Source organism: Tupaia chinensis, unplaced genomic scaffold (genome assembly GCF_000334495.1).
Source record: "Tupaia chinensis unplaced genomic scaffold, TupChi_1.0 Scaffold000423_1, whole genome shotgun sequence".
NCBI classification, from domain to species: Eukaryota; Metazoa; Chordata; class Mammalia; order Scandentia; family Tupaiidae; genus Tupaia; species Tupaia belangeri.
The window spans coordinates 8,674,326-8,699,029 of record NW_006159928.1 but is presented as its reverse complement, the minus strand read 5'-3'; the positions used below and the strand labels follow the sequence as shown (position 1 = coordinate 8,699,029).

Sequence of the window (24,704 nt, the reverse complement as noted above, 5' to 3'; positions counted from 1 at the left end):
AGGGCTCTCGAAATTTTCATGAGGATTGTTGGGGAGATTTTCTTAACTTACTTTTAAATAAATAGTATTTATGTTAAACCATAACACATGAAGCACATAACACATTATCTTAGCCATTTTTAACTGTACGCACCTTAGTTGTATTAAATACATTCATTTCGTCGTCCTGCTGGTCTCCAGATCTCTCTTCATCTTGCCAAAGTGAAACTCTAAGCCTACTATAAAACAGTCTCTTCCCTCCTACCCTTAGCTACTGGCAACTATCCTTCAACTTTCTCAGTGCTATTGACTACTCTGGGTACATCATCTAGAAGAATCATGTGATTATGTGTCTTTTGCAATTGGCTTGTTGCATTATTCATTAATTTTTCTAATGTTCATTTGTTATTTTTCAATTGACTTATTTTATGATTTGGTTTCTTTTAATGTATTCTATATTGAAGGGTATGGTAGAATTTTAAAAAAATAATCTTTATTTCCTCCATGAGCAAGAAAGAGAGACAAAGAAGGAATAGGCCCCTACACATGGTCCCCACACGTTCATCCTGCCCGCTCAGCTGGCCCTGGATCGCAGACACCGTGTGCACCCAGCGTGTTCAGGGGATCTCTGGGCATAAACCTAAAACCTTCCAGTGTGACTCAGCCCCTCAGATCATTGTGTTACTGCTGTGCCAGTGTACAGTTCCAGGGCTTTCTGTTGTTCTTTTTTATTCCTGCTATTATTATTTTTTAAAGTTTACTCTGGTTTTGGTTTATTTTTTACACACTTAACCATTGTATATCATTACAACTTCTCAAATGAATTTTTCTAGCGTAAATGCATGTGTATTAGTCAAGTTAAAGGTATTATCATACACGTTATCATCAACAAATAATTATCCATTTGTGTCCCTTAATTTTTTTTGTTTCTTTTTCCCCTTGATTCCCTCCCTCTCTCCCTCCATCCCTCCTTCTCTCCCCTTTCCTCTCCCTCCCTCCCTCTCTGGCCAAATTAAAATAAAGTTAAATTAAATCATTCTTTTAAAAAAAACAAAAAACTATGGTATGTGAGTATGTAATAGCATAAAAAAATAGAAATAAAATTATATTTGTGAACTGAGTGGTAATCAAGATAGATTATTTGCAAGGAATAGTGCCTAGGCTCCATCATCTTTGCAGAAAAGGGTATAAAAACTATGAGGTTGGGGCCAGCAAGTGGCATGGGGGTTAAAGTGTTGGACTCCCATATGGCCAACCATGGTTTGAATCCTAGAATCAGCAGCTTGAAAATCACACCAGGGGCCCAGCAGGTGACGTGGTAGTTAAGAGTACTGGACTCCCACATGGCTGACCAAGATTCAAGTCCTGGACCTGGCAGCTTGCTTTCTTGCTTCCTATCTCTCTCTCACTCTGTTCCTCTCTGGTCAAATTAAAATAAATAAATAGAATAAATAAAGTGAAATAAAGCAATTCTTAAAAAAAAAAGAAGAAGAAGAAAAGAAAAGAAAAGAAAAGAAAAAAGAAAGAAAGAAAGAAAGAAAGAAAGAAAGAAAGCAAGAAAGAAAAAGAAAAGAAAGAAAGAAAGAAAGAAAGAAAGAAAGAAAGAAAGAAAGAAAGAAAGAAAGAAAGAAAGAAAGAAAGAAAGAAAGAAAGAAATCACACATGGTGAATGTATGTGCATGCTCAAAATCCCAGGAGGAGAATGGAGGAAAAGGGATTTGGGCATGGCCCCCCCCCCCGCGGGGGGGGGGGGGGGCAGTTTCCTGCTTTCTCTCTCTGTATCCCTGTCTCTTTCCAGCAAGTGCATACACCCTAATGGCAAAGACCTTAAAAACATACGAAAAGAAAAGAAACTAGTTGGGTTTGGTAGACAAGTAGTCAGTGCTGCCCCCAGGTGGAGAGCCACATTTGCCTGCACATCTCCACATCCCTGAGCCTTGACTACTGGACCTTGCTTCTTGGTCCTGCCATCAGAATAACACATTCGCCTTGGAGTGAGCTTTCATGAAAGGTACTAGTTGGAGATTCTAGGGCAAAAATTAACTTGCCTTGGGTATAAAATCAGTTATTGTGATGGTTTTCATGCCTGCATGTATCAGGATGTGTGATGGAATTTGCTCTGAAATCTACCTCCATTACAATATCAAACCTGATAAGCAAGTCTCCACCTACCCTGAACCACCATTTCACAACAGAAAGTTATACTTGTTAATCAGCCAAATTGATTTAGGGAGGGACACAAAATAGATACTTCCAAATATATATGATGATACCATAAAATACAGATATTTTAAAAAATAGAACAAATAAAATCTCGTACAAAATATCAAAGCTATTGGGTTGCCAGAAAAGTCATGATGTATTTTTTCTGTTTTCCTATGCAAAAATGTGTCATGACTTTTCTGACAAGCTCAGTAGACTAAATTGCTAGGTCGTTGGAAAAAATGGTGAACATATGTGTGTCCACTGGGTGTGTGTTAGTGTGCTGTATTGGTAAATTCACATGTAGGGGCAATTTGATAGTAAATTAAGAAATTTATTTTACCTGATAAGTTAGCCTTCCTTTTTTTTGCTGAAACGATGAAATCAAGCATTGCTTTGTAATTTTCTACAATCAACTTTCCAGTTGGTAGTACTGTTCCTGAGTTATACAGTGAGAATATATTAGGATTACATGATCGGAAACTGTAAAGGGAGAAAATTCACATTAAAGAACAATATAAGCAAAACTGAATTATTTCTGTCAAACACGATCTATTTTATTTTTACACATTTGTGAGTAAATGCTCCCAAACTTTGGATCATAAAGTATTTTGGCACTTAATTAAATATTTTCTCATTAACTTTTGAAATTATACAATGTAGCTTTGCTTTGAGAAATTTTAACATCAAAACCCTACAAGGGCAAATGAAAATGAAAGAACTATGCTTACTCTCTGAGCTTTGAAACAACAGTTTATATCAACTTAAAACCACCTGGTTTAAACCCAACTGAATGAAGGTGCCTGCTATGTAGAGCACTATGCCCATAATCAATGTTATTTCTATTTAAAAATAAGCTTTTGCAGTAAGCAATCTTCCATCAAAAATAAATAGATACTGAGTATACATTAATAGCTTAATAAAACCAACTTAGCACTGAGTTACTGGGACACAAATTTAATCATTGTCTTGACGTGTTGCCAAGTGACCATGCGTGAAGGTCACGTATGACTGGAAGCTTGGAGATGACTTCTCAGTGTTCAGGGAACAGCAGGAAGTCCATTTGGTCTGAACCATGAATGGGTCACTTTGCCAAAAACCTTCTCTAACAGTCAGACAAGGAAACTGCTTCTCAAATGCATATCTGGCATTGCATGCAAAGGAAAGGGATCTTTATTTGGAGACATTTTTATGAAGGTTCATCTGGTAGTTTTCTATTTATTTATTTATTTATTCATTTTTAAGTTTTTCCTGTAGGGCATATGCACTCGCTGTAGACACACACACACACACACACACACACACACACAGAGGGAAAGTGACAAACCACTCCCGGGGGAATGGCCGTGTCGCAGTCCTCTTTCCGCCACTCTCCCCTCACTCTTACACGCATTCCCAGCATGATTTCCAAGCCACGGAATCCAGGACTCAAACCACAGTCAACCATGTGCGAGTCCAGCACTCTAACCACCACCACACAACCCACTGGTCCCCAGTCTGGAAGTTTTGTTTTGTTTTGTTTTTTATTTAATATTTATTTATTCATTTAATTCCATTTGTTATTGTTACCATTTTTAAATTTTTACCAGAGAGAGACAGAGAGAGAGAGAGAAAGGGAAAGTGAGAAAGCAAGCCTCCAGGTCCAGGACTCGAACCTCAGTCAGTCATGTGGGAATCCAGCACTCTTAATCACCACGCCACCTGCCGGCCCCTCTGGTAGTTATTTTAATCAATATTCTGAGAAACAGAAACTGGAACCAGGAACATTGTAGAGTTCAAGCTGCATTTTTCTCTCACTGAATTACTAAAATACACACACTTTTCATTCATATTCCAGTCTCCACTCTTGCCTCCTTTCAATACATTTGATATGTTGCTGTCAAAGAAATTTCTTATTGTCTGTTCAAAAATCCTCAATAAACTCCCACCACATATAAAAAAAGCTAAAACTTAATAGACTTTTAAGATGTTCAATGATCTAGTACTGGCTTTCTTTTCTAATTATTTTTACACCACTCCCTTTCATAGGCCCTAGGTTCTATTCAGACCATTTGAGGTTCTTGTTCTGTGTTTCCTACCTGAACTCTGACTCGTGTTCTCCCAATTACAGAGAATGCTTGTTTCTCTAACTACATAGTTCTTTTTTAGAGAGGTTTTTGCTCTAGGGCGTGTGCACTCACCAGAAAGACAGAGAGAGTAAGAGAGAGACAGAAAATGAGAAATCACCCCCAGGGGGATGGCCATGCTACAATCCTTCCTCCTCCATTCTCCTCTCAGGATCTTGGGTGTGAGTTTAAGCCACTGGGTCCAGGACTCGAACTGTGGTCAGCTACATGGGAGTCCAGCAACATAGCCATTATGCCAACTGCTGGTCCCTCTAACTGCACATTTCTAAACCTTGCCTATCCTTCAAAACACAGGCCTGGAGATACCTCCCATGAAACCTTTTCCATTAGTGCCAGCCAGAGGAAAGCCTTCTTCCAGGAAGAAAGGAGACTTTATATGTACTTTCCCTTCATTTTGTTTTAATTTATTTTTATTATTTTATTTTATACTTTCAATCATTGTACATCACTATAGCTTGTGTGTAACTCACCTTCTAACATTAATGATCATCTGTGGTACACCCTACCAGACTTGGACTTGTACATCCCAGTTCTGAATAAAGATGAAGCAATAGACCGATGGCCAGTACAAAGATGAAGGCACGCCATACTCCTGTTTAGTTGTGACCAACACTGGAGCTTGGAACGTACTAATACCACCCAAGTAAAAAGTGTTACTTATCAGTAATGTACTGTACCTGACCATCATATGCGAAGTGCTAAATTTCATCTTCATACGCTCTCCTAGTTTTTGTAAAAATAGGTGGAAGTTTGCGATTGCCAGATACAGGTTCATCTGAGCTTTCCAGGGCATTTCCTCAAGAAATATTTGATGGAACCTCTTTTTTCTGATATAATTCAAGATTACCGGATTCAAGTTGTCTGTCAGACATCGATATGCTATTTTTTTAACATCAGCTCTCTTATTTCTGCCAAGAAAGAAGTTTCAAAATTACACAAGCTATTCCAAATATGCAATAAAGAAGAGTGATTCTAATCTGTACCAAAAAAAAATCAAGAAATCATTTGCCTGCTCTTATGCAAATGTTTCTGACTTATTACTCTTTCCTCAGTGAGAAAACTATGAAATAGGGTGGTAAAGAAGACACAGGAGGGGCCAGCAGGTGGTATGGTGGTTGAGGAGCTGGACTCTCACAGGGTCAGCCATATGAGACCACGTCAGCCGTGACTGACCATGCGAGACTCCTTTCTCACTTCTCTTTCTCTCTCACTGTCTCTCTCTGTGCCCTATAGCAAAACTTCAAAATAATAACAATAATAATAATAAAATAAATAATCTTTAAAAAAAAAAAAAAGAAAGAAAAAGAAAACACAGGATAAGCACCAGGGACAAAGACACCAGGTATTGTTTTCAATGCTTTTTGATGTCTGTCTTAGCTCAAGTCAAACAGAGCTTTTATTTCCCATCAGCAAAAGGTCACTAAGGCCAGACAATTAAATTATAATGTAATATTTACATTCATCAGCTAATTTCAATATTAAACAAAAAAGTCCCTTCTCTGTATTGGTAGTCATGTAAAAAAAGGACAATGTAGCAAAATTTTCTCCAATGTTAGTCAGATTCAAGAAGAAATAAAACACGACAGTTGCATATAGATTAAATGACTTTATAAATGCATATTCATTTTACTCCAGAAAAAATAGCATTCAAATTTTAGCTAATAGCTCAGATTTCAAGTATAAACAACAAGACTGTATTTTTTTAATATATAGTACTTATGTTTTTCAGGTCTAAATATTTTCTATTTTGTTAACTATTCTCTTTTAATGCAAGGTGTTTTAGTCTTCTCTCTCTTTTAGTAATATGTTATTTGGTTTCCCAACAAATGTGAATTTTTTTAAAGAATTATTTTATTTAACCTCATTTATTTATTTAATTTGACCAGAGAGGGACAGAGTAAAAGAGAGAGAGAGACAAAGTGAGAAAGCAAGCCACCAGGTCTGGGAGCCAAACTGCAGTTGGCCATGTGGGAATTCAGTGTCCTGCTGACCCCAACAAGAATCTTTTTAATAACTGTATCTTGAAAATGAAAAATATAACTTCCAAAATAAAAATCAATCCTGTCCCTATGTGCAGATAATTCACCTCAAAAGGCCAAGAAAAATCAGCAGGATTAGCTGCATCTTCCCGACTATCGAGCAAGAGGATGGGATTCCTCTCAGTATCTCTACAAGGTAATGACAGACAAGATCTGGATAATTTGGACGGGCACTAACAACTAGGCCACAAGGATGGGAAATGCTGCTTCTTCTGCCACCTGGACAGTTCTTAACATTTAGGGTACTCCAGCAACCAGATCTGTGTCTTCATAAGCAACAAATATGAAGACCCAACAGACTGAGAGGAAGCTCAAGAAGAACAATCTTCAAGAATACTCAGTGATATGGAGCCACAGAGGAAGCAGAAAGAACTTGAATTTGAAAAATGCTAAGGAGACCAGGCAGTGGCATAGCAGTAACGCAACTGGACTTACACGAAGAAGGTCCTGGGTTCATATCCTGGGATCTCCCTAGCATGTAAGGCATGGACATGCCCATGATCCAGACTGGCTAACTGTGAGTGGAGAAGTCCCCGTAAAGACCCTGTCAGAGGTGCTGTCTCTCCATCTCTATATATATCTATCTTTCTCATAGAAGAAATAAATGAACACATTCTTTTTTAAAGAGAGAGAGAAATTAATTCATTAACTAAGGGATTCTGAAACTACCTTCTGCCCTCTGTGTATTCTAGCTTGAAGAATTGAGTTAATAAATTGACATTTGTGGAACCAGGAATCTCATCATTAGGTAGAAGAGTTATAGTTCAAAAAGGAAAAAATGAAAAGTATCTCATGGTGCTAAATTTGAAATGGGAGGTATCAGAATAAACTTATGGAGACAGAAAGAGTATAATAGATATGAGATATAAATATTTAGATAGTCATATTAAGAGAAGGCTGGCCCTATAGTCTAGTGATTAAGGGAGCCAGATCCCACACAGCCAGCTATAGTTTGAATCTTGGCCCTAATTGCTTTAAAAACATGGCGGTGTGTGTGCATGCATGCGCCAAATCCCAACAGGATGGAGAAATGAAGGAGGACTGCAGCCTGACAATGCCTCAATTGAGGGGGTGGGGGTAGGGGAAGTTCTTTCTATGCCTACTCCACGCCCCGGGCTGTCTCTCTCTGGCAAGCACATGTGTCCTTTAGTAATTAAAAAATATTTAGATAGATAAATCAAATAGATAAATAGATTACATAAATGGATTTACAGATATATTTATGTGTAAATATATTCCTTAGCTGTGTTGAGAGTGCCCAGATGAAAAGCCACATTAGTAACCCCCACAATGACACTACAATACTATTTTCCACTAAAAAGAATCAACCGATTCCAGGACTGAAACAGGGCAACTATAAGATAAACATTTGTGCTAGGTAAGAAAGAGCTCACAAAAATGATGGGAACGTGTCAAAAAAATTAAGGAGCAAGCCTAAAAGGGTTCCTATTGACCAAATGTAGAAGAATTTGAGAATCAGGACATATAAATTACAAGGATCATTTTAAAATGTATGGAACCAAATAAAAATAGAAACACTACCTTTTTATTATGAATTGTAGGATGCAATTACAACAGTAATTAAAGGATTCAAACCATACTTCTGGCACGTTCTTGGTGTTTTTATATTATCACTATAATTTTTACTTTTCCTCATTAATTACTGCTAAGTACCTACTTAAAATTTTCAAATAGAGAGAATCTTTTTAGTTATCTTTTCAAAAATTGCTTTCTACCTTAATTGCATGTGGTTTCTATAATTCCACTTCCCTGAAATTTCTGAAAGCTTGCTAATAACTAATGGTACAGATATTGTATGTATGCTTTAAAACAGAAGGCCTTTTCCAGGTATTAGCTTTTTGTGGCACTCTTTTTTCTTGCACATTTAAAATTTGCTTGTCAATTTCTACCAAAAGAAAAATCCCACAAGTATACGAAGTAAGCATCCTACTTTTAATATTAGAAGAAGAACTGAATTAATTAAAAGAAAGAACATAGAAAAGAAAGAAAAGAAAACACATCTAAACCCAAACTGGACCGTGAATGCTCACAGCAGTATTATTCATAATATTTGGTCTTTGTTCCCTGTCCCTGGCACAGAGCTCCTAAAACTCTAGGAATTTCTTTTGTGATTCATAACAAGTCCTTCTGGAACATAGTGAGTCTATGCCAATGAGGTGACTGAGATGAGGCCCCTAGATAGCCTCCATAGGGTTAAAAGATGAAGCACAGGATTAAAGGGTGGGAGCTCTCAGGCTCTGTTCCTCCAATCTCCAATGGGATGGATGGTTACAAATCAGGGTATCAAAACTCTTGAAAACTGAGTTCAAAGAACTTTCAGAGAGGTAATTGTGATCACAAGGCAGGAGGGCAGGGAGGCACAGAAGCTCATGTGCTTGGGACCCTTCTGGACCTTGTCCTGTGTATCCTTCATTGGGCTCTTCATTTGTATCCTTCATAATAAACCAGGAAACATAAGCAAAGTGTTTTCCTGAGTGCTCTGAATTCTTCCAGCAAATTTTTGAACCCTACAGGGAACTTCCAAATTTGCAGTCAGCTGGCCAGATACGTGGATAGCCTGGCATCCCACTCGTGGCTGGCACTGGAAATGGGCGGTTTTGTGGGGCTGAGCCCTTTAACTTGTGTGATTTGATAAAGCTAACTCCAGGTTAAAAGTATCAGAATTTGGGCCAGCAGTTGGCATAATGGCTATGTCACTGGACTCTCATTTAGAAGACAGTGCTTTGAGTCCCAGACCCGGTGGCTTAACTCACGCCAGGTGCGTGTGTGTGTGCGTGCCCAAAATCCTGAAAGGAGAATGGAGGAGAAGGGATTGTGGCGTGGCCATCCTCCTGGGGGGTGATTTCTCATTTTCTGTCTCTCTGTCTCTCTCATGAGCACATGCACCCCTATAGCAAAAATTCCTCCATGAGCCAATGCCCCCCTTTAGAAAAAAAAAAAAAAAAAAACCTCTCCAAAAAATAAGTGTCAGAATTTAATTGCACTTTTTTTAATTGCCAAAGGGCTCGTGTACTCACCAGAGAGAGAGAGGGAGAGAAAGCACCTCAAAAGCACCTTTCTCAATGGGAAAAGTTCACACTTTAAAACCTTCTTCCTCCATTTCTCCATCTTATCAGGATTTCTGATAATGCACACGCATGGCCAGTAGGTTTTTCAAGCCACTAGGGCTGGGATTCAAACCATGGTTAGTGTGTGAAAATCAGGCTTACTATGCACAGGGCTTAAGGGTGATGTTACGAGGCTGATTCTGATTCCATTTTTGTACTATAATTATGCAAGTTATTATCATTAGAAAAAACTGGTCAAAGGGTATATGAGATCTCTCAGTTGGGTTCAAAAGTGGCATGAGCAAAAATACACCACATGTTTGAGCACTTATGTATTAATGTAATTTACTAATTAGATTGAAGGACAAAAACATTCTCAATGAAGGATAAATATTCAATAAAATTAAACAAAAATCATACCAAAATCCTTAGAAAATGAATAGAAAACAATTCCCTAAATTTGCTAAAAGGGTTCTTTCCAAATTCCACAGCAAAGGTCATACTTAAACAGAAAATGTATATATACACACACGCACGCACACACACACACACACACACACACACACACAGATAGAGATAGAGACAAAGAGAGGGAAAGTGAGAAATCACTCCCCAAGGGTTATGGACATGCTGCAATCCCTTCTCCTTCATTCTCTTCTTGGGATTTTGGGCACATACACACGCATCTGGCATGATTTTCAAGCCACCTGTCCAGGACTCAAACTGCAGTAAGCCATGTGGGAGTGCAGTTCCTTAACCACCATAACACCTGCTAGCCCCATTTTTAAAAATCTTAAAAAGTCATATTACAGACAAGCTTATTCTAAAATTTATATAAAATGGTATAGAATCTAGAGTACCTAAAATAATTTTATAAAAGAATAAAGTAGTAGGAATCCCTCAATCTGATGTTAAGGATTACTGTACAACCACAGAAATCAAGAAAGAGATTGCGATGGGGCCACAGGGTAGAGTAGCAGTAAAACAAAACACTGTAGGCGGCAATCCACATGGGCAGGTTCAGATTCATGTCTAGAGACCTCCCTGAATACATCAGATATGTGCATGCCTGTGATCTAGGACTGGATGAAGATTGAGAATAGATCATGAAGTCAAGACCATGATGGGTATACTCTTTCTCTGTCTTGTTCATGGGAGAAATAAATAAAAAACTTTAAAAATTTAAGAAAACTTGGAGCCAGCGGGGTGTGGTGGTTAAAGGCACTGAATTTCCACATGGCAGACCACAGTTTGAGTTCCATACCTGGTGGCTTCCTTTCTTGCTTTCCCTTTCTCTCTCTCTCAGTCTCTCTCTAGTCAAGTTAAAAAAAATAATAACAAGTGAAATTAAATAAATATATATTTTAAAAATTGAAGAAAACTAGAATAAACATCTACCCTAACAAATCTTAAAAAAAAAAAAAAATAGGGTGAGGCATTGGCAGAGTCATAGATACACAGATCAGTAGAACAGAATAGACAGCCCAGAAATAGAAACACAAAGAAACCAGCAGATGGTATAATGATTGTCACTGGACTCTCATGTAGTTGACCATGGTTCAACTCTTGGCTTGAAACTCATGCTAGGCACATGTGTGTGCATGCCCAAAATCCCAAAAGGAAAATGAAGGGCAAGAGATTGTGGCATGACCATCTCCCCGGGGATGATTTCTCGCTTTCTCTCCCCCGCCCCGGTCTCTGTCTCTCCAGTGAGCACATACGCTTTATAGCAAAAATCTCTCTAGAAATAAAAGTAGACCCACAGAAATATGTCCAGCTGACTTTTGACAGAGGAACAAAATCAGTCCAATGGAGGAAGGATAGTCTTTTCAGCAAAGGATGCTGGAGAAATTGGACATTGATAGGTAAAAATATGAACCTCAATCTAACCCACACACTATATACAGAAAGTGAAAATTAATTCAAAATGGATCATAACTTAAGTGGAAAACATAAAAATATAAAACATAGTAGGAAAACGGATGAATTGGACCTCAACAAAAATAAAAATGTTTGCTCTACAAAAAACTCTGTGGAGAGGAAAAATAGATAAGCCACATACTAGGAAAAAAAATTGGAAACCACATATTCAACAAAGGTCTTGTGTCTGGAATATATAAAGAATGCTCAAAAATCAACAGAAAAATAAAAACAATCCAATTAGAACATGAGCAAAAGATATAAAGAGACATTTCACTAGAAGAGGATATATTAATGGTCAATCAAGCACATAACAAGATATTCAATATTATAAAAGTAGAAGCTAAACATTTTATCATGATAAGTTTTGTGATCAATAATGTTTAGGTTCACTAATAATTAAAAGTAATTTACCAATTTGGTTTTGCGACAATTCTACATAAACTGTTGCCAACAACAGCCCCACCAAGCCAATTACTCTATAGTATATCATCCTTTTCATTTTCTTCATAATATTTTTCAAAATTGTAAATTGTCTTCTTCATTTGTATGTGTACTTGTATACTGTGCTTCTTTCTTTGAATATATATATTTTTATACATTCAATCACTGTATAGCATCACAGCATATAAAGTGAATTTTCCTGGCATGAATACACTATAGTCCAGTTAAAGATATTATCATACACATTATCATCAAGAGATCATTTTCAGTTTTTGTCCCTTAAATGTTCTTTCTTTTTCCCCTTGATTCCCTTCTTCTCATCCTCGTTCCATAAGTATTAGTGCTCTTAGAGGGCAGTGATTTTAATTGTCTGGTACACCAGCATATCCCCGGTACAAAAATAATACCCAACACACATAAACTTTCATTCAATTAATTAATAAGTGAGTACCTTTCGTGTACTGGCATTTCATTAATAGTTGGATTTTTGGAAAAAAAATTTCTTAGAGTTTCTCTTTTTCTATTCTTTCTTGGTAGCATTTCTGTACTCTTAATAGAGAAGATAACAAAATATTACAAACTAAATTTAAACTTTAATATACTAGCACAGTTACTCATACTCTGATACTTAATCCTTGACATTAAAATACAGTGATTTCTTTATATCCTTTAATTAAAATTACTACCCAAAGGAACATAAATAGCCAATAGACAAAAAAAAAATCTAATTATAAATATTTATCTATATAACTTAAGAGCATATTTACAGAACTAAGCATGTTGGTATTTCCTTCTGTTTCACATTATAATATATTAAAACTTAGCAAATCACTAGATACATGACTCTCCTCATTATCTGAAATTTGAAACTCATAGGAAACTTACTCTTCCAATTTCTATTACTGCAGCTTTGTACTTCTTGAAAGGTTTGTTCATCCTTTTACAAAAAGCACTGTCTTTATATTTCATTTTTTTCACTCCTACCAGGGACTCATTTCTCCTAACACACACAAAAATAAATAAATAAAAATTAAGTAAAGTTAGTTGAAAGGATCTGCAAAATTTGCAAAACTATCCCAAAGTAATAAATCTTCAATCAGTGTTGACACTGAGATCATAGAAGAATATCCAGAACTTCTTATGTCCCATGCATAAATTAGACTGTGGTATCTCTGGTCATCAAGGAATAGCTGGCCTCTCAAGAGAGCCAAAGGTAAACTATGCCATAAAACGCGATGACAGCTGATACGCTTATAGAAAAAAGGAGGAGGAGTTAAAGACATGGTGTAGGTGAAATTGAATTAAACTGAGAATAAAATAATGTAGACACTGTACAAGTGAGAGAAAACTAACCAAGGTGACCCTAGTCAAGCTACTTTGCTTCCCAGTTTTCAGTCTCTGGTTGCTTCCTGTGCAAACTCCCCACCACTATGGTCTTCTGGATACCAAAAGAAGCTACGTATTTTAGATGCCTGCTAAGCATTGTGTTTTCCCCCAATCACCTGCAGAGGCTGTTAACTTTATTTTCTTAATTATGGACTCTAGTGGAATGCAGTGATAATGCAGTCCTTTCTCTGAATACTACAAAGTTTCCATATCCCTCTACTAATATATACCACCTATTTTTCCTGAAATTTATAAATTTTCTAGAACTTGTATATTTTTTGGTTAAGTACTTGCAAGATGCAACAATACCCTGCTATAACATAATGAATGAGATCCAAAAACTTAAACTGAATAAAATATAGGGTCACATCGATGTGAGTTTAATGAAATGTCTCGGTTAGTCTGGATAGCTAGTTAGTTCCAGAGTTTGGGGAACATGATCCAAATCCATTTGACCTCAGAAGCAATTTGATGATGATCTTGCATCTTATGGCTGGTCGTAGCAATTCTAAGAATCAGCTAGTTAGTGGACATGCATTTTGACAAATGTTTCATCTACATGAACTATTGGGTTGTTGGGAGAGCCGTGATGCATTTTGCATAGAAAAATACATCATGATTCTCCCGACAACCTAATTTATAGTTTGGACCAATGACTACTGGGGACTTAAGGATCTGTCCCCTGACGTTTGCATCCTGGGACTGGTTGCCTGTCATTTTCCAACCAGATTTGTCTCTTCTATACATCACTCTCCTACATCACTGGAAATGCTTGACCTGGGTGCTGTGTTATTTCAGAAAGAAGTGGGGAGGAGAGGAGGCCATGCATGTACACTTAGACTACTATCTTACCCCGTCTCAGCCCTCCTCCACATGCTGCAGAACCTTCATCCATTGAATAAATTAAACTCCTCGATTCCTTGACTTCTGCACAGCTCTATGAAGTTTTGATTGACTGCTTTTTATTTTGATTATGGAATATTTTGTTAAATAGAATTTTTTAATTTTTATATAATCGGCATTATTAACTTTCATTTCTTGGGCCATCCACTGTTTTGATTACTTATTTTAGTGCCTGTTTCTGAGTCACCCGAGTCCCAATGATTGTCTATGATTTCACAAGCACAATTTTGCTATACTTTATTGGATAGTATGAATCCCTCCTTTTTGCTCTTTTTTCATTTTTCTAATAATTTTCATTATTCTGGCCCAGCCTACATTAACAGATCTAATTGGAGTTTTTATTGGAATTACATTAAAACAACAAATTGAGAATAATAATAATCTTTATAATGTCTGCCCATCAAGTAATACAAAATGTCACTTCATTTATTTAAATTTTTTTTATATCTCTCTGTAAAGATATTTGGACATTTTATTAGCCTAATTCCCCTTACAATTCCTGATAAATTTAATCCTGTACTCCATAGAAATTAGATCATTTTTCCATTATACTTTCTAGTTGGTGTAGGAAATCTATCAGTTTTGAATCTAGCCATTCTGGTTGAAGTCTACCACTAGTTCTAATAGTTTTCAATTAATTATCTCTAGCTTATTACATTTTAAAATGATTATTTGTGAATATCAATCATTTTATCTCCATTTTAAAAGTATTTTACTGTAGAATTCATTTAAGAAACATTTTTGAGACCCTGCTGTCTAATAGTCACATAAATTCTAACTTCGTCTTCTATTTCTTATCTTAATGAACTTGCAAGGATGTTAAGAACAATGTTTAATGATGAAAGGGATAACAGTTTGTTATAGAGTTTATTTTGACAAAAACATTCTTATAATCCTAATTTGCCAGAAATAGTTGTTCAATTTCACCACATGACATTTTAGCAGCTACTAAAGGGCGTTTTGGCAACCAGCGATAATTGTATCGACAGATTTCCTACTATATTTGCATTGAGAATAAAATCTACATTTTTTATTGCTGAATTTACATGTTACTTTATTTTGAAATGTTGCTTTACATACTGCTAAGTAAAATTAATCCATAATTTTCCATTTTTTAATTTTCTTTTTATAAGGCTCTGTTATCTGAGCCTGCTGGGCTAAATTTATAGGCACTTGACACCCATGCTCTGAAACAGTTTGCTTCTTAAAAGTAATTTTGCCAGCGAGAGGACTGAGGGAGAAGGAAAGGGAGAAATCACCCTCCAAGGGGAGATGACCACTCCAAAATTCCTTCTGCTCCATTCTCCTCTCAGGATTTTGGACAGGCGCACACAGGCATCTGGCATGTTTTTCAAGCTGCTGGGTCAGGGGCTTGAACTGCACAGTTGGCCACGTGAGATCCAGTGCCCACACCATCACACCACCAGCTGGCCCTACTTGTATTTTTAAAACAACCAACTTTTTAAGTTATCAATTGGACTACTATAAAACCAACTTATATTTAATTAATTTCATCTTTTTATAGTCTTCTTCCTGCTTTCTCATATTTGTTTGGTTATATGTTAAATTAATCTTATTAATTATACCATATGTATCTCTATGTCCTTTTTAATTTGTTCATTTTTAAAGTGACAGATTAAGCTCTCAATATTAGTATATTTCTGCCAAATTAGCCTTCTTTTCAGCAGTTATTTCCACATACTTTGACTTTTTGTTAAATAGAACATAAAATTTCATAAAATATATTCTTAAATGATATTTTTCTTTTAAAAATCCAACATTACAACAATATTTATTGAGTACCTACTATGGATCTGGTACTATTTTAGGCATAATATATATGACAGTAAATCAGACATACATTGTTTTGTTGTGAAGTATGTTTCCAAAAAGTTATTTGGGTTTTTTTGGGTTTTTTTTTTTTGAGAGATTTTCACTGTAGGGCGCGTGCGCTCGCCAGACAGACAGAGAGAGACATAGAGACAGAAAGCGAGAAACCATCCCCCAGGGGGGATGGTCACGCCGCAATCCCTTCTCCTCCATTCTCCTCTCAGGATCTTGGGCACACACGCACATGCGCCCGGCATGAGTTTTAATTCACCGGGTCCAGGACACGAACCACGGTCAACCACATGGGAGTCCAGTGACATAGCCATTACACTAACTGCTGGTTCCCCAAAAAGTTATTTGTTGACAAACATTGCTACCCTTACTTCACAGCACCCTGTGTACCTCCTTCACGTTTTTAATCGTAATTATAATTAATTATATTCAACAAATTAGCTAACTGGCTAAAAGCATCAACTCAGAAGTTGTCTATTTGGGCACATTTCTCCTTTACCATTTATTGGCATGTGGGGTTGGGCACATTACTAAACTCCTCTGTGCCAAGTCCTTGTGTGTAAAATAAAAATAACACCTCACTGATAGAGCTACATGAGATTTTAATTAGGTAATATTGGTAAAGTGCATAGTATATACAAAATATTGTGTAATGGGGCCAGCAAGTGGCATGGTGGTTAAGGTGCTGGATTCCCATATAGCTGACAATGATTCAGGTCCCAGACCCTGTAGCTTGAAAATCATGCCAGGTGCATGTGTGTGCATGCCCAGAATCCCAAGAGAAGAATGAAGGAGAAGGGTCTGAGGTATGACCATCCCCCATGGGGAGTGATTTCTCACTTTTTGTCTCTCTATCTTTCTCTCTCTCTCTCCCTCTGGAGAATGCAGGCGTCTTATGGCAAAACAAAAACACCTAAAAAAATACAACTTTATAAAATGAATTAAAATTTACAATATCGCTTTCCTTTTAAGAAGAGGAAACATATTTGCCTTAACTACTGATAATAGCTTATCTCTTTTAATTATGGTTGACTATTCGCTTTTTCAATAAACTATTATTTAAAGAATGAACAGATAAATGTTTGGAGGCCATAAATGATAAAAAAATATATGTACTCAAGATCATATGTTCTGGTTTGGCAGATTCTTCAGTGCACTAATTTGGTGCATCTCTCATAGTACTGTGCAAACCTTATTTTATTTGACTTTACAGCAGCCTTAAGATGTAAGTATCAACTCTCCAGTTCTTCATAATGACTTAGAAGTATTATTAGTAGGCTGATCCACTTTAACATGGAACGGTAGTATTAAAAATAAGTGTTGAGGGGGCCAGTAGGTGGCATGGCAGTTAAGGCACTAGATTAAAGCAATGGATACTCCCACATTGCTGACCACAGTTTGAGTCCACCTGGTGGCTTGTTTTCTGAGAGATTTTCACTGTAGGGCGCGTGCGCTCGCCAGACAGACAGAGAGAGACATAGAGACAGAAAGCGAGAAACCATCCCCCAGGGGGGATGGTCACGCCGCAATCCCTTCTCCTCCATTCTCCTCTCAGGATCTTGGGCACACACGCACATGCGCCCGGCATGAGTTTTAATTCACCGGGTCCAGGACACGAACCACGGTCAACCACATGGGAGTCCAGTGACATAGCCATTACACTAACTGCTGGTTCCCCAAAAAGTTATTTGTTGACAAACATTGCTACCCTTACTTCACAGCACCCTGTGTACCTCCTTCACGTTTTTAATCGTAATTATAATTAATTATATTCAACAAATTAGCTAACTGGCTAAAAGCATCAACTCAGAAGTTGTCTATTTGGGCACATTTCTCCTTTACCATTTATTGGCATGTGGGGTTGGGCACATTACTAAACTCCTCTGTGCCAAGTCCTTGTGTGTAAAATAAAAATAACACCTCACTGATAGAGCTACATGAGATTTTAATTAGGTAATATTGGTAAAGTGCATAGTATATACAAAATATTGTGTAATGGGGCCAGCAAGTGGCATGGTGGTTAAGGTGCTGGATTCCCATATAGCTGACAATGATTCAGGTCCCAGACCCTGTAGCTTGAAAATCATGCCAGGTGCATGTGTGTGCATGCCCAGAATCCCAAGAGAAGAATGGAGGAGAAGGGTCTGAGGTATGACCATCCCCCATGGGGAGTGATTTCTCACTTTTTGTCTCTCTATCTTTCTCTCTCTCTCTCCCTCTGGAGAATGCAGGCGTCTTATGGCAAAACAAAAACACCTAAAAAAATACAACTTTATAAAATGAATTAAAATTTACAATATCGCTTTCCTTTTAAGAAGAGGAAACATATTTGCCTTAACTACTGATAATAGCTTATCTCTTTTAATTATGGTTGACTATTCGCTTTTTCAATAAACTATTATTTAAAGAATGAACAGATAAATGTTTGGAGGCCATAAATGATAAAAAAATATATGTACTCAAGATCATATGTTCTGGTTTGGCAGATTCTTCAGTGCACTAATTTGGTGCATCTCTCATAGTACTGTGCAAACCTTATTTTATTTGACTTTACAGCAGCCTTAAGATGTAAGTATCAACTCTCCAGTTCTTCATAATGACTTAGAAGTATTATTAGTAGGCTGATCCACTTTAACATGGAACGGTAGTATTAAAAATAAGTGTTGAGGGGGCCAGTAGGTGGCATGGCAGTTAAGGCACTAGATTAAAGCAATGGATACTCCCACATTGCTGACCACAGTTTGAGTCCACCTGGTGGCTTGTTTTCTCACTTTCCCTCTCTTTCTCTCTGTGTCTCTCTCTGGTCAAATTAAAATAAATGAATGAATAAATAAAATTAAATTGATAATTCTTAAAAAATAGTGTTGAATGAAGTTATTCTTTAAATAGTATCAGAAGAACTGATAAACTGGAGAAAAACTAAAGTTAACTCCAAGTCCCCATACCAAAATAAATTCCATATGGATTAAAAGAGATCATATCATGAAGTTGTGGAATTTGAAAGAAAATACAGGTTATTTGCCTGTATTTGCCTGTATTATTTGCCTCTTGTAACATAAGAAAAATTTCCCCATGGGCAAAAACATCTTAGACATATGAATATAAATAGAAAATAGATATTATCATCAAGTAGAAATCAAGGTATTGCATCTGCACCTCCACCTTCTCTATGTACACAGAGGAAGAGCATCGAAAAATATCTGCTCAGCCTTGAAAAATGAAATTATTGCTATGTTTTAAACTCAGTTATACTGCTCAATTTCCAATATCAGATCTTTTAGTATACCACTGTTGAACACTGCTAAGCCATTTGGTCTGTTCTCATCTTTCAGAATATCTGTTATTCTCAGGATGGTCTTTCCACAGTTAGCCCTCTAAATTTCTTAGGACACTGAAAGGGTCTTCCAATTTTCTTTCTTTCTTTTTTATTTTTTGGAGAGGTTTTCACTATAGGGCGCGTGTGCTTGCCAGACAGACAGAGAGAGACATAGAGACAGTAAGTGAGAAATCACCCCCCAGGGGGGATCGTCACGCCGCAATCCCTTCTCCTCCATTCTCCTCTCGGGATCTTGGGCACGCACGCACACGCGCCCTGCATGAGTTTTAAGCCACCGGGTCCGGGACACGAACCGCGGTTGACTCCGTGGGAGTCCAGCGACATAGCCATTACGCTAACTGCTGGTTCCCCCAATTTTCTTTGATATCAAGATTATTTAAATCTTCTAAACATCTAATGTTGGCTCTTTTTTAAAAAAATTTAATGGAACTAATTCTGATCAATTATATTATTATTGTCTGTTTCATTTAATAGAAATGATTTCCTCTTTTAACTCTTGAAAATATGAAGTGTATATATTCTGAACTTCTGTTCCTATAAATGAAGTGCATGTTTTACAAAGAATATGTTCCTATATGTTTTTAAGGGTATTTCTCTTCATTTTAACTGCCACTTAAAAAATAGATTTCATGTTACTGAGGTTTCCTGTTATCAACACAGAGTGGATAGATTTGTGGCTCAATGGTGAAAGAAAAGCCCAGTTGGTAGTTGCCAAAAGAAAAGTTGGATTCATTTGGCATCTGTCATAACTAATATTAGACACTATTGTTTCTTTGGGAGCAAAGAGAGTCATTTGGGCTTAGAGAATAAGGCAGACAACAATGTGGTTTACTTCTCCTATCTGCAGATCTGCCCATTCACACAGACGAATGGAAACCCCATAAAATGGCCCTGCTCATTACTTTCACTAGAGAGGATTTAAAAATGTGTGGCAAATAAGCAAATCTGGAACCAAAACCCTGCATGAGAGACAGGTGATGGGCCAGAAATGCTATTATCTGTGCAGACCGATAGTGATAGACTCTTCTATTTCTTGCTAGAAATCTGAACATGTTCTACTCTCACTTCTTAGTTAAGTTGCATAAATATGTTCACATTTAGCTATTTACTGATTAACAGAGAGACATAACTCTTTGCTCTCTCCCAGATGCTTGTTTTCACTGTATGTTCCCCGCCCTCTTTTCATCTACTTTATGTATCTTAAAGTGGCAATGTTACTCACGTTTTAAAATTACTAACCTTTATAAACTCATATTACAAGTACCTTTTTAAGAAGTCGATGACGGGACTTGTTATCTCCACCATAAGATGAAATTTTTCATCGTTTATGCATTTTAGCATAACTTGGGTGAAGAATTCCAGGAACCTGGGTCTCTGCTTAAATTTCATAACTGCCAAAACAAGGAAATCCATATATGTCTACAAGTTTACTTACTTATTGGCACTAGAAGATTACTAGTGTTAATAGTACCAACAGGTGAGTTTATTCATCTGATTTTTAGATTTCTTGCTTTAAAAATATATATAGGAGTAGGGTTAGGTGGTGGCGGGATGGGTAAAACATTGAGCTTCCCCATGGTTTGAGCCCCAGACCCAGTGGCTTGAAAATCATATCAGGTGCTTGGTGCTTGAATGTATGCCCAAGATTCCAGGAGGAGAAGGAATTGTGGCATGGTCATCCTCCTCAGGAGGGAGGTGATTTCTCACTTCCCTTCTCTCTGTTTCTCTCCTCTCTAACAAATGCATGCTCTGTATGGCACACACACACACACACACAAACACACACACACACATAGGAGTATTTCTCTATATGTGCCTGGCTTATTTCACTTTACTTAATATCCTCTAAGCTCACCCATTTAACTTCAAATGACAGGACTTCATTTTCCTTTTAAGGTTTTTGCCATAGGGCACATGCACTCGCCAGGGAGAGACAAAGAGAGACAGTGAGAGGGAAAGTGAGAAAGCACCCTATCCGGAGGAGGACCAGGCCTCAGTCCCATCTCCTCCATTCTTCTCTCAGGGTTTGAGGCATGCATGCACACTCATCCAGCATGATTTTCAAGATGCAAAGCCCAGGACTTGAACTTCAGTTGGCCACATGGGAGTCCAGCACCTTAAGCACCACACCACCTCCTGGCCCCAGGACTTCATTCTTCTCTACAGCTAAATAATATTCCATTGTGTGTGTGTGCCTGTGTGTGTGCATCCATAAATACACGCACATTTCTTTATCGGCTCATTTGTTGATGAGTACATAGGTTGATTCCATATCTTGGTTATTATTACAAATAGATAAGGGGACCAATTTCTAGTGTTGCAAAATGTAGTAGAGTAAATATACTTAACAACAATTTACTGTATATCTCAGAGTAACTAAAAAAAGGGAGGGGGTTGAATATTTCCAACACAAAGTAGTGACATAGGTTTGAGATGCTAGATAGACTAATTACCCTGCTTTAATCATTATGCATTGTATTCTTTTACTGAAAAATTCTACCATATCCTACAAATATGTACAATTATTGAATGCCAATAATAAATAAATGAATATGTGATAGAAAAAAATGCAAGAGTAAATGTGGCATGAGCTATTGTTTTTCTAAAATCAACTAATCCTTTGCAGTTTATAGTTCATTTATTTTCTAAATATCTCTGTTGAGAAAGACTTCATTAAAAAATAAATGCTTGCAACCTATGCCTAATTAGGGAAAAATTGCTGATAACTAGTTATCCTAAATTTTATTTTATTTTACTTTGAATTAAGCATTAATGTTGCTATTTCTTTAGCGTTGAACTTAAAAATCACTAATGCGCTTTGCAATGCATTAGCTTTTTAATCTTCATAGTAACACTCACTGTTCACTATTTAAATAAGCCTACATCAAGATTCTCCCTTTTTAGACTTTAAGTCAGGAATATATTTAGGTGTCTTTCATTTCTTGGCAATCTACAGTCTGCACCATTCTGAATGGGTAAGTTCTGGGTAGAAAAGGTGAAACCTTTAAGTAGACAACAGAAACCAAAACTACAGAACGAAGTATTGACAAGGGTAAGTTGAGTGAATATTGACACATTCAGGTCACCTACCTTCTTTCACTGAACCTTTGACTGACCAATTTAAAACTATAGGGTAAAGAAATATAGGGTCCTCTGCTCCCGAGAGTTCAGCCGTAAGATCTAAGGTTTAAAACATTAATAAATATTCAATTCTAAATCATGTGTCTTAAAATATTAACTATATCAGTACATTTTGAAAAGGAAAATCCAATCATCTCAATTATTTTCTTTCATTTTGTCTTTCATCTAAAAGCTAAAGAGTCCACTACCAAAGAGGTGAAGAGTTTCAAAGGCATGATTCACCATTATCCAACAGATGGGACAGGTCAGCAAACTCAGACCCTGAAACCTACTACTTGTGTGAATTTCATTTTAATAAAGTTATCTTTGAAAGGCTTTAAAGTACATACAGTCACTGGATCCAGATCATTCACATTCAAATTCTAACTCATACTTTTTAGTTATGACATTCCAGGAATTTACTTAGCTTTGCTGTGCCTGTTTTCTTATCTTTAAAAGGGGGATAATAACAGGATCTGCTTTGGTATAGCAGGTCGTATGGCAGTTATGTATATGGACCCCACATGGCTGACTCTGTGGTTCAAGTCCCAGAGGAAATGGCTTGAAACACACACCATTTGTGTGCATGCCCAAAATCTCGAGAGGAGACTGGAGGAGAAGGGATTGCAGCATGGCCATTCCCCCTGGTGGTTGACTTTTCACTTTCCCTCTCACTCTTTCTCTCTGGCAAGTGGACATACCCTATAGGGAAAACAAGCAAACAAACAAAAAACTTTTTAAAGAAACTTTTTAAGAAAACACTTAAAATAGTGACTGGAACATAGAAAACAATGTAAAAATAATTATTTGTGTTACTATTGAATTTACCACATAGCTTATGATATTACATTGTCCTTTTTACTAAATTGTTTTTTTATTGATATTGTGGATATATGTAATTCAGATTTCTAGAATAATTTACATTTTAAGCATTTATACTTTGGAGTATGTAACAAGACAATGTACAGCATTCCCCAAATCAGGTTTACTAAACTAGCAAACAACAGAACTTTGGGTTCAGTTCATAAATTTGGCATGAAACAGGCATGGATCATATTGAGAGAGAAAGATCTCTGATGGGGTTCCAGAACATAACTGATGCACACAGTAAGAGAGGTGAGGTGGGGACATGGAAATCTATAAGGAGAGTTAGTTTCCAGAAAACCAGGGGGCCAGAAGTGGAACTTCATATTTAGGACAAATTTGGATATTCTCTTGTTCTTTTAGAAGATTTGGAGACCAGTAGATGGCATAGTGGTTAAGTTGCTGGACTCCGACATGGCTGGTTGTGGTTCGAGTCCCAGACCCAGAGGCTTGAAATTCAACCTGGGGAAATGTGCATTCATTCCCAAAATCAGAATGGAGGAGAAGAGGTTTCAGTGTGGCTATCCCCTCCTGGAGGGGGTGATTTCTCGCTTTCTCTCTCTCTCTGTGTCTCTCAATCTCTCTAGTGAGCGCACATGCCCTATAGCAAAATCTCTCTAAAACAAAAAGATTTGAGGTAACTACTTTTAGTCATCACCAGAAACTAAATCAATTTCCTAAGCAACTTTCCAAACTGTAACCTCTAAAACATCAATTGCCTTAACACATTGGTCCATTATGAAATTACCACAGTATAATGACCTAGAATAAAGATATTCTGTCACTCTCCCTTCTCCTGTAGTAGGCCATGGATTAAACCACTTAGACATTAACATTCCTCACACTATGCCTTTATTTCTGTTACATTTTTTGCATTTAGACCAGGGATTCTCAATTTTGTTGCACTCTCCTCATCGCAAGGATACTTTTGGCAACATTTGCCTCTTCCTTGGTTGTCACAACTTGGGGGTCCGGTAATAAAATGCTCTCTGGGTGAAGCCACAGACACTGCTTAACATCTTGCAATGCCTGGAACAGTCCCACACAACAAAGAACTGTCTGGCCCAGAATGACAATAGTGTGGAGGCTGAGAAATCTTTTTTAGAATCAGAAGATGTAGGCTCAAACCCAAACCAGCTACAAAATCCTAAAGAAATCACTTAATCTGTACCAGCCACATCTGAAAAAAGCAGTTTGCAATCCCTTGTTAACAGGGAATTGTTCAGATTAAAGACATTAAAAGCACTATGTAAACATTAAAGAGTTTACTCTAGGCTAATCTCCTCTGAATCCTTTGAACAAAATATTTTCTCATTTAAAAAATAAAATAAAGTAATGCCAAACAGAAGTAAACAGGAAAAAAAAAAAGTGATTACATTGCTTTGTCAGTTTCAGTAGGTGTGTCTCCAATAAAACCAGCTGTTCATTTATTTTTTCAGGTGGCAATACTTGCTGTGGCTTCTTAGTCTTTGAC

General features: G+C 37.1%; 1 protein-coding gene across 1 annotated transcript in view; it reads right to left on the bottom strand.

Annotated features, from left to right (window-relative positions):
* The window catches only part of CFAP54 (cilia and flagella associated protein 54), a 347,206-nt gene that overhangs the window by 189,532 nt on the left and 132,970 nt on the right, over positions 1-24,704 (bottom strand). Inside the window, exons 29-34 of the mRNA XM_014590242.1 lie at positions 22,337-22,426; positions 20,511-20,637; positions 12,664-12,778; positions 12,230-12,327; positions 4,985-5,215; positions 2,525-2,664 (exon numbers count right to left, since the gene is read on the bottom strand). Of these exons, the coding sequence (XP_014445728.1) occupies positions 2,525-2,664; positions 4,985-5,215; positions 12,230-12,327; positions 12,664-12,778; positions 20,511-20,637; positions 22,337-22,426 (801 nt within the window). The remainder of the gene's footprint in view (positions 1-2,524; positions 2,665-4,984; positions 5,216-12,229; positions 12,328-12,663; positions 12,779-20,510; positions 20,638-22,336; positions 22,427-24,704) is intronic.